Source organism: Artemia franciscana, chromosome 17 (assembly GCF_032884065.1).
Source record: "Artemia franciscana chromosome 17, ASM3288406v1, whole genome shotgun sequence".
In the NCBI taxonomy this organism is placed as follows: domain Eukaryota; kingdom Metazoa; phylum Arthropoda; class Branchiopoda; order Anostraca; family Artemiidae; genus Artemia; species Artemia franciscana.
The window spans coordinates 17,737,092-17,754,644 of NC_088879.1; the positions used below are offsets into that span (position 1 = coordinate 17,737,092).

At 34.3% G+C, this 17,553-nt stretch overlaps 1 protein-coding gene across 3 annotated transcripts in view; it reads right to left on the minus strand.

The window, feature by feature from the left end:
- LOC136037944 (F-box and leucine-rich repeat protein 13-like) overlaps nucleotides 1-17,553 on the minus strand; it is a 60,923-nt gene that overhangs the window by 20,888 nt on the left and 22,482 nt on the right. For all 3 annotated transcript variants that reach the window (XM_065720819.1, XM_065720822.1, XM_065720821.1), the window contains one exon: nucleotides 604-1,720. In XM_065720819.1, coding sequence (XP_065576891.1) covers nucleotides 604-1,720 — 1,117 coding nt within the window. The remainder of the gene's footprint in view (nucleotides 1-603; nucleotides 1,721-17,553) is intronic.

Consider the following 17,553-nt stretch of genomic DNA (forward strand, 5'->3'; position numbering starts at 1 on the left):
AAAAAACGGGACAAAACCAGTGTTGCTCTCGCAACACAATTAAGCGTAGCAGTCTTTTTCGATTAAATCATTTGTCTTTTAACAACGGAAAATTATAGAATTTATGGTCCCTGCTCGTGGGGCTGTGCGAGTTACGTCATCCTTGGAGGCCCATTCAATCTATTAACTATTCTGAGAAAAACAAGTATCTGTAAATGTTGGTCTAATGCAATGGGTAGAACAGGGGTAAAGAGGGAAGGGAACTCAGATGCCAAGGGATACTGACAGTTTCAATTCAAATCAAACATACCCGGTGCAGATGTTTCTACAGCAATTTTTTCATTACGATATGTCCTGAAAAAAATGTAATTAACGCTTGGCTCTTTTTTTAGTTATTACCTATGCTTTGACTTTGGCTGACAAGATAATTGCTTTGTAGCTCTTATCTTTTTTCCTTATTTAGATAGATGATCATAGAAAAAAACATAAATGCTTCAATGGTCAGGGTATAAGGCAATCGACGTGACTTTACCGTGAATGTACCTTAGGTAGGACAGACAAAAGACCTGCATATGATCTGCACACACTTTGGCTAAACTACAAAGAAAAAATGAATATACATACTTTTCAAATGGCGAAACGGGGGTGCGTAGTGGTAAATTTCCCGAAAATTGAATCCGGTACAGTTTTCCACTCTAAGAACCACCAAATTGACCAAATTTGTAGTTATTTCTCTAAACAAGTTGTTATCCAAAGGACACGACCGTAAACGAAGAAATGTCAATTTTAGGAGTCGTGAGGCAACAAATCGGAGGCACATCTTGGCATTGTTAAAAGCGGGTTCTCTCTCGTCCAAAACATGTCCTTGTGGAAAGTTTATGTCTAAATGTGTCAAATGCATATCCAGTGGTTTGTCTAATAATCTTTGTAAAATTGTTGGCTTTGGGCCAAAATCTTCTATTTTAAGAGTTCTAAGTTCCTTGAAGTATATTAAAAACTCTAGCAAACAGACTCTAGATAATGCGTTTCTAATACCATAGAGATGGAGCGTTTCTAATTTTTCCAGGTGACGACAGAGCAAGTTGAAAGATTCATTAGAAATAAAATAGCGGTTTATAAATAGATGGACTATTTCGGTTTGGTGAGTAGCAATAGCATTGATTACAGTGTCATCAATAAACTCAGCCGCATATATTCCATTTAGGTTCAATGATATTAGTCGCATATCTGGTACTTTTAGCAAACAAACCAATTGATCCCTACTTATACAGTTATGACCAAAACTAATTGAAACAATGGTGGCAAATTTCGGTTCAACTATACGAACTAGGTTGTATTCGGGTCTAGGTAGCATTTGACCTTCTAGGTCATAAATAGGTATGTAATCACAACCCATCAAAGACAGAGAAAGGTGAACTAGTTTTGGCATGAAATTGGTCAACTTTATTAGTGATTTATCAGTTTTATAAGGACTATCCTTAATTCCACTATCCTTAATTTCAAGATGAGTTACGCTTACTAAGTTAATCAAATCACAAACTGAATCCGTGTCACCATTATCACAATGACAATAATCCACAGTTAGGCTCACTAAGGAAGTACAGTAACATAGGAAATTCTCAATTTGTCTTTCATTTATTTTACACTTGGAGAACCTTAGATGATTTACATGATCTGAAAAAATCTTCCAACAGTCCAATACTTGTTCCCATTCTATATCTGTAGTATTCCAACCGAAGCCCTGCACACAGAAAAAAAATTACACAAGATAGGATGTAAGCCCTGCACACAGAACCGAAGCCCTGCACACAGAAAAAAAATTACACAAGATAGGATGCTAAAGATGTAAAACATGTAATAGAGTAGGTTCGTTTCAAAACAGTCCAAACAAATCACGGTTAGCAAAAATTTACAATAACATAGAAAACTAAATTTTTCTTCCATTTATGTTAGACTAGTTGAGTCTAAAATGATTGACCTGACGTTATAAAACATTTCAGTGATCCGAAACTTATACTCTTTGGCTCTTGAAATCCTAAAAAGTCCCATTTTTAGCCTACAGGAACACAATGAGTCAATATTGAAAATGTTTAGTAAAGATCAGAATTAGCCACATAATGTTGCAATTTTCAAAAAAAATTTTTTTTACAAAAATAATAGCTTCATAAAAAATAAAGTTTGAAAAATATAAATATTAATAAGAACCCATCAATATAATTGGCTATATTCTAGCTTTACAGATTACCTGTTGATAGGCAATCCTTTTTTTACGTTGGTGATACAATAAAAATTTTTATATACTGATGTAATACAATTTTAAGATTAATTATTAATTAATTAAATCTATTAACAGATGAAATAAAATCATTTTTATACAATCCTAATAAGGATTGTATGATAATAATAATAATCCTAATTTTGTCAGATTATATATATATATATATATATATTTATATATATATATATATATATATTTTTATATATATATATACTAGCTGTTGCGGTGGCGCTTCGCCCCCCCCCCAAGCCCCCCCCGCGCGCGTAAGTCGTTACGCGCCATTGTAGTTGTGTCCCTGTGTCCCACCTGTGAATAGAGATAGATATATATATATGTTTTTAACTACGTAAAACATGCGAAGATACAACATTCTTCGCTGTGTCATTGTCTGTGTATATAAATAGATTTTCAGGTTTACTGACTCTTGAATATCCAACATATAATTGTCCATGGGAAAAACAATCCATATTCAGATCTATACCTCATTATTCTAATGATGTGTCCCTGTGTCCCGGTCGTCATTTATATTCCGTGTCCCGGTGTCCCAGTTTGTAATTTCTCTTTGAGTGTCCCGGTCGTCATTTATATTCCCTGTGTCCCGGTGTCCCGGTCGTCATTTGTGTCCCAGTCTGTAATTTCTATTCGAACAATCCCTGTGTCCCGGTCGTCATTCAGTCGACAAACATGACATCACTCGACACACACACATACACACACAGACAACTTATTTTTATACTAGCTGTTGGGGTGGCGCCACCCCAACACCTAGTTGGACGGGGCGCTTCACGCCCCGCCGCGCGCGCAAGTCGTTACGCGCCATATTAGTTACGCGCCATTGTAGTTGTGTCCCTGTGTCCCACCTGTGAATATAGATAGATATATATATATATTTTTAACTACGTAAAACTTGCGAATGTACAACATTCTTGGCTGTCCCATTGTCTGTGCATATAAATAGATTGTCAGGTTCCCTGTCGTCATTTATATTGTCCCGGTCGTCATTTGTGTCCCGTTGTCCCAGTCTGTTATTTCTCTTTGAGTGTCGCGGTCGTCATTTATATTCCCTGTGTCCCGGTGTCCAGGTCGTCATTTTTGTCCCGGTCGTCATTTGTGTTCCGGTGTCCTGTGTCCCCATCGTCATTTATATATCCCCCTTTGCCCCCCGGCCTCCCCATTGTTGTTGTTTCCCTGTGTCCCTTATTGCTAATCGAACATTCCCTGTGTCCCGGTCGCTTTCTCTTTGAGTGTTTATCTTTGAGTGTTCGTCATTTATATTCCCTATTGTGTCCCTGTGTCCCACCTGTAAATATATATATATATATATATATATATATATATATATATATATATATATATATATATATATCTATATATATAAAAATAAGTTGTCTGTCTGCCTGTCTGTGGATCAGGTGACGTCATGTTTCTGTGTCGGCTGACGTCATGAAATTAGTTGTCGTCATTTTTGCTTTGACGGTGACGTCATTCAAGATATTTAAGACATATGTTCACGTAGAAATCTATTAATGTTTAAGTTTACAATGACTGATGAACTTACTATGTCAAAAGCCGATGAAGATGCTCAAAGAGTCTATGCCAAAAAACTTGCTGCTGATAGAGAAAGTCAGAAAAGAAAGCGTGCCGAGGAATCAAAAGAACAGCAAGGAAACAGGCTTGGGGCTAAAGAACGCAAAACCGCGCAGTTAGATGAAGATCCACCTGGACAGCGAGAGTCAAAACATATTAAAACTGAAAATGATAGCGATGATGATTGGGTTTGGGATTTTGACTTGGATAAGGTCATCAATGCCTACCAGATTTTAGTTAAAAAAACAAAGGTTCGGCGATATGTATTTCATAGTGAAGCTGAAAAATAAAGAAGAAAAAGAAAACTGAAAAAAGAAAAAATGTAAAAAACTAAAAAATACTAAAAAGAAAAACACTCAAAGAGAAATTACAGACCGGGACACAAATGACGACCGGGACAGAGGGAATATAAATAACGACCGGGACACTCAAAGAGAAATTACAGACTGGGATACCGGGACACAAATGACGACCGGGACACAGGGAATATAAATGACGACCAGGACACAGGTATTTAAGAATATCGTTCAAAGACAAATTTTTAATTGTAAGAAGACCGTTGAAAGAGAAATTTCTAATTGTAAAATGACTGAAGAACCTACAATGGCAACGGTACCACCATCGAAGTAGATAACCAGTGGGTTGTTCCATATTCCCCATTATTATCAAAAACATTTAATGCACACATAAACGTTGAATACTGTAACTCCGTAAAGGCAATCAAATACATATGTAAATACGTCAACAAAGGCAGTGACATGGCAGTTTTTGGCTTGCAGCCCAAAATCAAAGATTTCGACGAAATCGTACAATATCAGGCTGGAAGATACATAAGCAGTAATGAAGCTGTTTGGCGAATTCTTTCATTTCCGATACATGAACGTAGTCCAGCTGTTGTTCACTTAGCGGTACATTTACAGAATGGTCAACGTGTTTATTTCTCGGAAACCAACGTGCAACAAAGAGCCCTGAATCCACCGGATACAAAATTAACAGCTTTTTTTTCGCTTTGCAAAAATGATTTCTTTTGCAAAAAAAACTGCTGTATACTGAAGTGCCTTCGTATTACACGTGGAATACTAAAAATAAAGTATTTGAACGTCGAATACAGGGTAAGTCAGTCGACGGCCAACCTACCATCTTCAAAGATACCACGATAGGTAGACTCTACACCGGTCACCCCAATCAACATGAATGCTTCTTTCTACGCCTGCTTTTGGTGAATGTACCCGGTCCGACATCCTTTGAGTATTTGAGAACTGTAAACGGTACTATACATGACACTTACCGTAGTGCATGCCAAGCTCTGAATTTATTGGAGAATGACCAACACTGGGATAACTGCATCAATGACGCGTGTGAAACGTCAACCCCAAGTGAAATTCGTGCATTGTTTGGCATCATTTTAACAACTTGCTCTCCATCAGCTCCTACAGAGTTATGGGGAAAATATAAGTCAAAAATGTCCGTAGATATACTCCATCGAAAACAGTTAGAGACGTCAGATATGACTTTTGATTTTATATCAGAAATTTATAACTACACTTTAGTTATTATAGAAGATTTGTGCGTACGTATGGCAAACAAACCTCTTCAGGATTTGGGAATGCCTTCATCTAACCGTATCGCTGCTGTTTCGACATGTGTAGAATTGGATCGTGAACAAAGTTACAGTACGAGTGATCTATTGTCGTATGTACAAAATAACATTTCCAAGTTAACGTCGGAACAAAAAGACATTTATGATACGATACTCAATTTCAGGACGTATACAACTACCTGCTGATTTCTGTAATTTAGTGACGTCCAAAAATGAATTGATTGAAAAAGTATTTCCGAATATTCTAAAAAATTTTAAAAATAATAAATGGCTAAGTGAAAGAGCGATTCTCGCACCCAAAAATATAGACGTCCACGAAATCAACAATATTGTTTTGACCAAGATTCGAGACCAGGCAGTCCTTTACAAGTCAATCGACACAGTTTTGGAACCAAATGAAGCGGTTAAGTATGCATGTTTGTTTGTTTGTAAAAAGAGCGTTTGCATATGACGTCATTATTAGTACATACGGCTTTGTATATGCACAGACAATGGGAAAGCCAAGAATGTTGTATATTCGCAATTTTTACGTAGTTTAACTCCTGCAGACGAAATGAATGCTTGCCTGAAAAATTCTAATTTATGGGCACACGTAAAAATATTAAAATTAACTACAAATATGCGTGTCCGATTGCAAAACGATGACTCTGGTCAAACATTTTCAGATCAATTGCTGGCAATTGGAAACGGAAAGCTCCCAGTAGTGGGAAAGCCAAAAATGTTGTATATTCGCAATTTTTACGTAGTTTGAAACACATATATAAATCTATCTATATTCACAGGTGGGACACAGGGACACAACTACAATGGCGCGTAACGACTTACGCGCGCGGGGGGGCTTGGGGGGGCGCGAAGCGCCCCACCAACTAGGTGTTGGGGTGGCGCGAAGCGCCACCCCAACAGCTAGTATATATATATAAATATATATATATATATATATATATATATATATATATATATATATATATATATATATATATATATATATATATATATATATATATATATATATATATATATATATATATGTATATATATATATATATATATATATATATGTATATATATATATGTATATATATATATATATATATATATATATATATATATATATATATATATATGTATATATATATATGTATATATATATATATATATATATATATATATATATATATATATATATATATATATATATATATATCTATATATATAAAAATAAGTTGTCTGTCTGTGGATGGATGGATGGATGTGTCAGGTGACGTCACCTGAAAAAACTGGATTAGGTGACGTCAAAACTGAAAAAACTAAAAAAAGGCAAAAACTACAAAAAAAAACTAAAAACTAATAAAAAAAATAAAAAAGCTAAAAAACTAAAAAAACTATAAAGGTAAAAACCAATAAAAAACTAAAAAAAAACTGAAAAAACTAAAAAAAGGCAAAAACTACAAAAAAAAACTAAAAACTAATAAAAAAAGTAAAAAAGCTAAAAAACTAAAAAAACTAAAAAAACTAAAAAAAGGTAAAAAACTAAAAAAAATAAAAAATAAAAAAAAACTAAAAAAAAGGAAAAAACTGAAAAATAAGCTAAAATAAAGGTAAAAACCAATAAAAAACTAAAAAAAAAAAAGGAAAAAACTAATAAATGACGACACTCAAAGAGAAAGCGACCAGGACAAAAGGAATGTTCGATTAGCAATCAACAAAGCACCGGGACACAGGGAGTATAAATGACGACCAGGACATAAGTAAAAAAAAAAAAAACTATCTATATATATAAAAACTAAAAAAAATAAAAAATAAAAAAAAACTAAAAAAAAGGAAAAAACTGAAAAATAAGCTAAAATAAAGGTAAAAACCAATAAAAAACTAAAAAAAAAAGGAAAAAACTAATAAATGACGACACTCAAAGAGAAAGCGACCAGGACAAAAGGAATGTTCGATTAGCAATCAACAAAGCACCGGGACACAGGGAGTATAAATGACGACCAGGACATAAGTAAAAAAAAAAAACTATCTATATATATAAAAATAAGTTGTTTGTGGATCTGTGGATCGTGGATCAGGTGACGTCACCTGAAAAAACTGGATCAGGTGACGTCAAAACTGAAAAAACTAAAAAAAGGCAAAAACTACAAAAAAAACTAAAAACTAATAAAAAAAATAAAAAAGCTAAAAAACTAAAAAAACTAAAAAAAGGCAAAAACTACAAAAAAAACTAAAAACTAATAAAAAAGCTAAAAAACTAAAAAAACTAAAAAAAAGGCAAAAACTACAAAAAAACTAAAAACTAATAAAAAAAATAAAAAAGCTAAAAAACTAAAAAAACTAAAAAAAGGTAAAAAACTAAAAAATAAATAACGACCGGGACACAGGGACACAACTACAACGGGGACACCGGGGGAAACAGGGGGATATAAATGACGACCGGGACAAAAAAACTAAAAAGAAATAAAAACTAAAAACTAATAAAAAAAACTAAAAAATCTAAAAATCTAAATAAGCTAAAAAAGAAAAAAAAAGGAAAAAAATAAAGGAGAAAAACAAAACTAAAAAACGAATGTATATACAGACCGGGACACCGGGATACAAATGATGACCGGGACCCGGGACACAGGGAATATAAATGACGACCGGGAAACAGGGACACAACTACAACGGGGACACCGGGGGAAACAGGGGGATAACCTGACAATCTATTTATATGCAAAGACAATGGGACAGCAAAGAATGTTGTATATTCGCAAGTTTTACGTAGTTAAAACCATATATATATATATATCTATATTCACAGGTGGGACATAGGGACACAACTACAATGGCGCGTAACTATTATGGCGCGTAACGACTTACGCGCGCGGGGGGGCTTGGGGGGGGCGCGAAGCGCCCCCACCAACTAGGTGTTGGGGTGGCGCGAAGCGCCACCCCAACAGCTAGTATATATATATATATATATATATATATATATATATATATATATATATATATATATATATATATTTTTAACTACGTAAAACTTGCGAATATACAACATTCTTGGCTGTCCCATTGTCTGTGCATATAAATAGATTGTCAGGTTTACCGACTCTTGAACATGCAACATATAATTTTCCATGGGTAAAACAATCTGTATTCAGATCTATACCTCATTATTCTAATGATTGCCCTTGAGCTTTGTTGATGGTGATTGCTAATCGAACATTCCCTGTGTCCCCGTTGTCATTTATATATTCCCCTGTGAACTCCGGCGTCCCCGTTGTTGTAGTTTCCCTGTGTCCCGGTCGTCATTTGTGTCCCGGTGTCCCAGTCTGTAATTTCTCTTTGAGTGTCGCGGTCGTCATTTATATTCCCTGTGTCCCGGTCGTCATTTTTGTCCCGGTCGTCATTTGTGTTCCGGTGTCCCGGTCTGTAATTTCTCTTTGAGTGTCCTGGTCGCTATTTATATTCCCTGTGTCCCGGTCGTCATTTAAAAGGGAGTTATGCACAACTAATGTTTACGAAAAGGTAAATATAGAGGATGAGAATTTAATTGAAAAGACTGAAGAAATACTTTTTAAAAATTTTAATATTAAAATAAATGACAATGATAAAAAGTTCCCTTTCCTATATTGGACTGTAAAATTTCATAAGAATCCCCCTAAAACACGGTTTATTGCTGGAGCAGCTAAATGTCCAACCCGCATTGCTGCTACTGACCTTTCTTTAATTTTAAAGGAAATTGTAAATAGACTTAAAACCTATTGTTCTGGTATTAAAAAATTTTCGAATTTTAATCCATATTGGAGTGTTAATAATTCACTGCAGGTGATAGATTCTTTAACAATGGTTTCAGCTAAAAGAATTGAGTCTTTCGATTTTGCGACAATGTATACTAATTTATCACTTAATGTAGTGTTTGATAATTTAAAAACTGTTATCAATAAATCTTTCCTCTTATCTAGTAAAAGGTTCTTAAAAATAGACATTTATAATAAAAAAGCTGTATGGACAAATTGCTTTAATACTACAGTTAACTTGAGATGTTACAGCTTGGATATGAGTTTTGAGTTATTGGAATTTGTTTTATACAATCTATATATATAAAAATAAGTTGTCTGTCTGTCTGTGGATCTGTGGATCAGGTGACGTCATGTTTCGGCTGACGTCATGAAATTAGTTGCCGTCATTTTTGTTATGACGATGCTTAGTATATTGTAAAAAACATTAATTTGGTTAATAATATACCATTTAAAACACCAAAATGAACATGCTGGAGTAGTCACTCGGTGAGAGAGGGTGTCAGAACGGAGAATGAAGGTCCCAGGTTCAAATCCTGGTTAGGCTAAAAAAGGTAAAAAACTAAAAACTAAAAAAAAAACTGAAAAAACTAAAAAAAGGCAAAAACTACAAAAAAAACTAAAAACTAATAAAAAAATAAAAAAGCCGAAAAACTAAAAAAACTAAAGAAACTAAAAAAAGGAAAAAACTTAAAAAACTAAAAACTAAAAAAAATAAAAAAAAAAGGAAAAATGAAAAATAGAAGAGAAAAAGAATACTAATAAAATTAAAAATAAAAATAAAAAAAAATAAAAAAGATAAAAAGCTAAAAAAAGGTAAAAACCAATAAAAACTAAAAAGAAAAAAAGGTAAAAAACTGAAAAAAAAATTCATCTAAAAAACTAAAAAAACTAAAAAACGTAAAAACTAAAAGAACTAAAAAAGTAAAAAAAACTAAAAAAAGGAAAAAACTGAAAAATAAGCGGGATATAAAACAGGGGGATATAAATGACGACCGGGACACCGGGACATAAGGAATATAAATGAATCAGAAAATACAACTCATGTTTCCAAATGACGTCGTTTGGAGCCCAAATTGAAAATCCAGATCAATTTATGTCTACTTTCAAAGTAACAGGGCAAATTTATCATAGAGCAGGGTCTCTTCTACCATTCTCAGGCGAGAATCATAAATTTTTACAATTGTACTTCATCAGTGATAGAAATTCTGAATTGAATGCACGTTGCGAAATTTCTCCCAACATTGAAAGGACAATCGTTTCCCAATTACAACATCTTTTCCACGAAAATAATAATTGAGTGCGTCTGTTCAAAACAGCCATCGATTTGATGCCTACTTATACGCATAAAATTGTTATTTCCGCTGACAAAACGCCTCCTGGCCAACATGTGCGTAGATACAATGCTCCAACTATCGACGAAGTGGCCATCGTTATGGTCGGTGATCAGTTTTTACCTCGAGATATTATTCTCAGGGTTTCCACCACACGTGCTACAACTAAAAATAGGCCAACCAATAATACTTTTAAGAAATATAAACCCACCAAAGCTTTGCTATGGCACTCGACCTGCCGTAAAAAAAAACAATGGAAAACCTAATAGAGGCCACAATCTTGACAGGGCCTTTTGAGGGTGAGGCTGTTCTTATTCCTCGCATTCCCAAGATTCCAACGGATCTGCCTTTTCAATTTAAAAGATTGCAATTCCCAATTCGATTAGCATTTGCAATCACCATTAACAAAGCTCAAGGTCAATCATTAGAAAAATGTGGTATAGATCTTAATACTGATTGTTTTTCCCATTGACAATTGTACGTTGCATGTTCGAGGGTCGGTAAACCTGACAATCTATTTATATGCAGCGACAATTGGACAGCGAAGAATGTTGTATATTCGCAAGTTTTACGCAGTTAATTTGTATTTTATCTATCTATCTATCTATCTATCTCTATAAAAACGAGTTGTATGTATGCATGTTTGTTTGTTTGTAAAAAGAGCGTTTGCATATGATGTCATTATTAGTACATACGGCTTTGTATATGCAGAGACAATGGGAAAGCCAAGAATGTTGTATATTCGCAATTTTTACGTAGTTTAACTCCTGCAGACGAAATGAATGCTTGCCTAAAAAATTCTAATTTATAGGCACACGTAAAAATATTAAAATTAACTACAAATATGCGTGTCCGATTGCAAAACGATGACTCTGGTCAAACAGTAGACTCAATTTCAGGACGTATACAACTACCTGCTGATTTCTGTAATTTAGTGACGTCCAAAAATGAATTGATTGAAAAAGTATTTCCGAATATTCTAAAAAATTATAAAAATAATAAATGGCTAAGTGAAAGAGCGATTCTCGCACCCAAAAATATAGACGTCCACGAAATCAACAATATTGTTTTGAACAAGATTCGAGACCAGGCAGTCCTTTACAAGTCAGTCGACACAGTTTTGGAACCAAATGAAGCGGTTAATTATCCATCTGAATTTTTAAATTCCATAGATCCTTCAGGGTTTCCACCACACGTGCTACAACTAAAAATAGGCGTACCAATAATACTTTTAAGAAATATCAACCCACCAAAGCTTTGCAATGGCACGCGACTTGCCGTAAAAAAAAACAATGGAAAACATAATAGAGGCCACAATCTTGACAGGGCCTTATGAGGGTGAGGCTGTTCTTATTCCTCGCATTCCCATGATTCCAACGGATCTGCTTTTTCAATTTAAAAGATTGCAATTTCCAATTCGATTAGTATTTGCAATCACCATTAACAAAGCTCAAGGTCAATCATTAGAAAAATGTGGTATAGATCTTAATCCTGATTGTTTTTCCCATGGACAATTGTACGTTGCATGTTCGAGGGTCGGTAAACCTGACAATGTATTTATATGCAGCGACAATTGGACAGCGAAGAATGTTGTTTATTCGCAAGTTTTACGCAGTTAATTTGTATTGTATCTATCTATATAAAAACGAGTTATGAGGATGCATGTTTGTTTGTTTGTAAAAAGAGCGTTTGTATATGACGTCATTATTAGTACATACGGCTTTGCATATGCACAGACAATGGGAAAGCCAAGAATGTTGTTTATTCGCAATTTTTGCGTAGTTTGAAACACATATATAAATCTATCTATATTCACAGGTGGGACACAGGGACACAACTACAATGGCGCATAACTAATATGGCGCGTAACGACTTACGCGCGCGGGGGGGCTTGGGGGGGCGCGAAGCGCCCCACCAACTAGGTGTTGGGGTGGCGCGAAGCGCCACCCCAACAGCTAGTACTTATATAAGATTTGGGGGTGATTTGTACAAGCAAATTGTGGGAATTCCCATGGGGGGGGGGAATGTCAGCCCATTTATAGCTGACTTGTTTTTAAGTCACCTCGAATATAAATATATGATGGATAAGAATAATCCAATTAATTTAAAACATGCTTTGTCAAATAATAAAAGATATTTAGATGATATTTTGGTCTTAAATTGTAAGGATTTCATTGATATTTCTAAAAATATATATCCATCAGAGCTTATTCTTGAGCCTAGTCATGGCGCTGGTCATGAAGATCATTTCTTAGATTTAAATATTAATATTTGTGATAATAATAAATTAAGTTTTAAAATGTATAATAAAACGGATGATTTTGATTTTGAAGTGATTAGTTTCCCATTCCCTGAAAGTAATATACACCCAAATATCACATATTCAGCGTTTTTCTCACAGTTACTTCGTTATGCAAGGATTTGTAGTAATTATATTGATTTTAAAAATAGATGTAAAATCTTAAGCCAAAAATTGATATCAAGAGGTTTTTCTGCAAATAAATTAACTTGGCAATTTAAAAAATTTAGTTTTCATTATAATGAACTTTTAAATAAATATCAAAAGAATTATCTAGAAATACTTAAAGAAATTTTCAACTAATTTCGGAGGTTCGAAAAATGTTGTCGCAGCGCCATTTATTTTGAACTGCGTTCTAATTGAGCGGATTTTCTTAAAAATTAGCCACATGGTAAAGATGAATTCCATAATTGTTTAGTTCATTCAGGTTTTTTGCAATGTGTTAATATTTGTGATTTGGTAAAATTTTTAATATTTAGTTTACCTATTGTTGCTAAAGGGAGGGATATATTAACAGGATAAGTTTGTTTTGGTTTTACTTGGTTGTTTTACATTTGCTGTTTTTTTTTTCTTTCATAGGCATGTATTTTGGGGGTGATACCTGACGCGGGGATGCCATGGATATTCTGTGGTAGCCACAACACTGTGCTGGGTAGAGAATTTAGTGGCGAAACCCTATATAGGCCAGTGTATTCTCCTGATGAGCCCTTATGTTGGGTGTTGCCTCTGAATTATTTGTCTATATTATTTTTTCTATTGTTTGGTAAATGACGACTTATACCTATTGACGACATGACTGCCTGTCCATGGATTATTCTTTATGGTTGATTGTGTGTGGCTATGCTGTTTGACCTATGTGATTGTATGGATGAGTAGGGTTAAGGCCTCATTCAAGTGCTGGTCTATATTAGTCACTAATTTAGGAAAACAGTCTTCCCTTTCTCCTTCTGTCTCTTTTTTTTTTTTTTTTTTTTTTTTTTTTTGTGTGTGTGTGCTGTTTCATTGGTGATTTCTCTTTTCATTATATATATATATATATATATATATATATATATATATATATATATATATATATATATATATATATATATATATGGATATATATATATAAATCTTCTATATATATAAAAATAAGTTGTCTGTCTGTCTGTGGATGTGTGGATGGATGTGTCAGGTGACGTCACCTGAAAAAACTGGATCAGGTGACGTCAAAACTGAAAAAACTAAAAAAAGGCAAAAACTACAAAAAAAACTAAAAACTAATAAAAAAAATAAAAAAGCTAAAAAACTAAAAAAACTATAAAGGTAAAAACCAATAAAAAACTAAAAAAAAAACTGAAAAAACTAAAAAAAGGCAAAAACTACAAAAAAAAACTAAAAACTAATAAAAAAAGTAAAAAAGCTAAAAAACTAAAAAAAAACTAAAAAAAGGTAAAAAACTAAAAAAAATAAAAAATAAAAAAAAACTAAAAAAAAGGAAAAAACTGAAAAATAAGCTAAAATAAAGGTAAAAACCAATAAAAAACTAAAAAAAAAAAAGGAAAAAACTAATAAATGACAACACTCAAAGAGAAAGCGACCAGGACAAAAGGAATGTTCGATTAGCAATCAACAAAGCACAGGGACACAGGGAGTATAAATGACGACCAGGACATAAGTAAAAAAAAAAACTATCTATATATATAAAAATAAGTTGTCTGTGGATCGTGGATCAGGTGACGTCACCTGAAAAAACTGGATCAGGTGACGTCAAAACTGAAAAAACTAAAAAAAGGCAAAAACTACAAAAAAAACTAAAAACTAATAAAAAAGCTAAAAACTAAAAAAACTAAAAAAAGGCAAAAACTACAAAAAAAACTAAAAACTAATAAAAAAAATAAAAAAGCTAAAAAACTAAAAAAACTAAAAAAAGGTAAAAAACTAAAAAAACTAAAAACTAAAAAAAAACTAAAAAAGGTAAAAACTAAAAGAACTAAAAAAGAAAAAAATAAATGACGACACTCAAAGAGAAAGCGACCAGGACAAAAGGAATGTTCGATTAGCAATCAACAAAGCACCGGGACACAGGGAGTATAAATGACGACCAGGACACAAGTAAAAAAAAAAATTAACAAAACTAAAAAGAAGGTAAAAACTACAAAAAAACTAAAAAGAAAAAAAAACTAAAAACTAATAAAAAAACTAAAAAATCTAAAAATCTAAATAAACTAAAAAAGAAAAAAAAAGGAAAAAAATAAAGGAGAAAAACAAAACTAAAAAACGAATGTATATACAGACCGGTACACCGGGATACAAATGACGACCGGGACACAGGGAATATAAATAACGACCGGGACACAGGGACACAACTACAACGAGGACACCGGGGGAAACAGGGGGATATAAATGACGACCGGGACAAAAAAACTAAAAAGAAATAAAAACTAAAAACTAATAAAAAAAACTAAAAAATCTAAAAATCTAAATAAGCTAAAAAAGAAAAAAAAAGGAAAAAAATAAAGGAGAAAAACAAAACTAAAAAACGAATGTATATACAGACCGGGACACCGGGATACAAATGATGACCGGGACCCGGGACACAGGGAATATAAATGACGACCGGGACACAGGGACACAACTACAACGGGGACACCGGGGGAAACAGGGGGGTAACCTGACAATCTATTTATATGCAAAGACAATGGGACAGCAAAGAATGTTGTATATTCGCAAGTTTTACGTAGTTAAAACCATATATATATATATATCTATATTCACAGGTGGGACATAGGGACACAACTACAATGGCGCGTAACTATTATGGCGCGTAACGACTTACGCGCGCGGGGGGGCTTGGGGGGGGGGGCGCGAAGCGCCCCCACCAACTAGGTGTTGGGGTGGCGCGAAGCGCCACCCCAACAGCTAGTAATCTATATATAAAAAAAGTTGTCTGTCTGTCTGTCTATCTGTCGAGTGACGTCATGTCATCATGTCGTCATGAAGTTAGTTGTCGTCATGTTTGTTATGACGATGACGTCATTAAAAGTATTTAAGAAAATTATTAAAAGACAAATTTTTAATTGTAAGATCGTGGACGGAAAAATGTTTAATTGTAAAATGACTGAAGAAACTACAATGGCAAAAGCCGAGGAAGCTGCTCAAAGAGTCTATGCCAACAAACTTGCGGCTGATAGAGAAAGTAAGAAAAGAAAGCGTGGCGAGGAATCACAAGAACAGCAAGAAAACAGACTTACGGCTGATAGAAAAAGTAAGAAAAGAAAGCGTGCCGAGGAGTCACAAGAACAGCAAGAAAACAGGCTTGCGGCTGATAGAGAAAGTAAGAAAAGAAAGCGTGCCGAGGAACCACAACAACAGTGTGAAAACAGGCTTGCGGCTGATAGACAAAGTAAGAAAAGAAAGCGTGCCGAGGATTCACAAGAACAGCAAGAAAACAGGCTTGCGGCTGATAGAGAAAGTAAGAACAGAAAGCGTGCCGAGGAATCACAAGAACAGCATAAAAACAGGCTTGCGGCTGATAGAGAAAGTAAGAAAAGAAAGCGTGCCGAGGAACCAAAACAACAGTGTGAAAACAGGCTTGCGGCTGATAGAGAAAGTAAGAAAAGAAAGCGTGCAGAGGAATCACAAGAACAGCAAGAGAACAGGCTTGCGGCTGATAGAGAAAGTAAGAATAGAAAGCGTGCCGAGGAATCACAAGAGCAACCTGAGAATTATCGCCTGGCATTCAGGTACAGCCAAGTCGATGATTATAGCTTGAGTAGATGTGTTCAAATCGGGACTATGTCTAAAATTTGTCCCTATTGCAAGGCCTTGAAATTCAATGGTGAAACAATGGGAATGTGTTGCGCCTCAGAAAAAGTTAAACTTCCTCTGTTGGCTGCACCACCAGAGCCATTGAAGACTTTGCTTACTAGAACTACGTCAGAATCTAAGCGTTTTTTATCACAGATCAGAAAATATAACTCATGTTTCCAAATGACGTCGTTTGGTGCCCAAATCGAAGATCCAGATCAATTTATGCCTACTTTCAAAGTAAAAGGGCAAATTTATCATAGAGCAGGATCCCTTCTACCATTCTCAGGCGAGAATCATCAGTGATAGACATTCTGAATTGAATGCACGTTGCGAAATTCCTCCCGACGTTGAAAGGACAATCGTTTCCCAATTGCAACATCTTTTCCACGAAAATAATAATTTAGTGCGTCTGTTCAAAACAGCCATCGATTTGATGCCTACTGATACGCATAAAATTGTTATTTCCGTTGACAAGACGCCTCCCGGCCAACATGTGCGCAGATACAATGCTCCAACTATCGACGAAGTGGCAATCGTTATGGTCGGTGATCAGTTTTTACCTCGAGATATTATTCTTCATAAGCGAAACGCTCAGTTGGTAAGAATTGCTGAAACTCCTCGATGCTACGATACCCTACAATATCCTATCATTTTTGGGATGGAGCGGACGGCTATCACTTTAATATTAAATTGATAAATCCAGCCACTAACAAAGAAATGAATAAGAAATGCAGTACAATGCATTATTATTCCTGTAGACTAATGATTCGGCAGGATGAAGACAATTATATTTTAAAATGCCGTCAATTGTTTCACCAATACATCGTTGATATGTATGCAAAAATTGAATCAGAAAGTTTGCTATTTATCCGTCTGAATCAGACCAAGCTCCCCTCTGAACAATACAT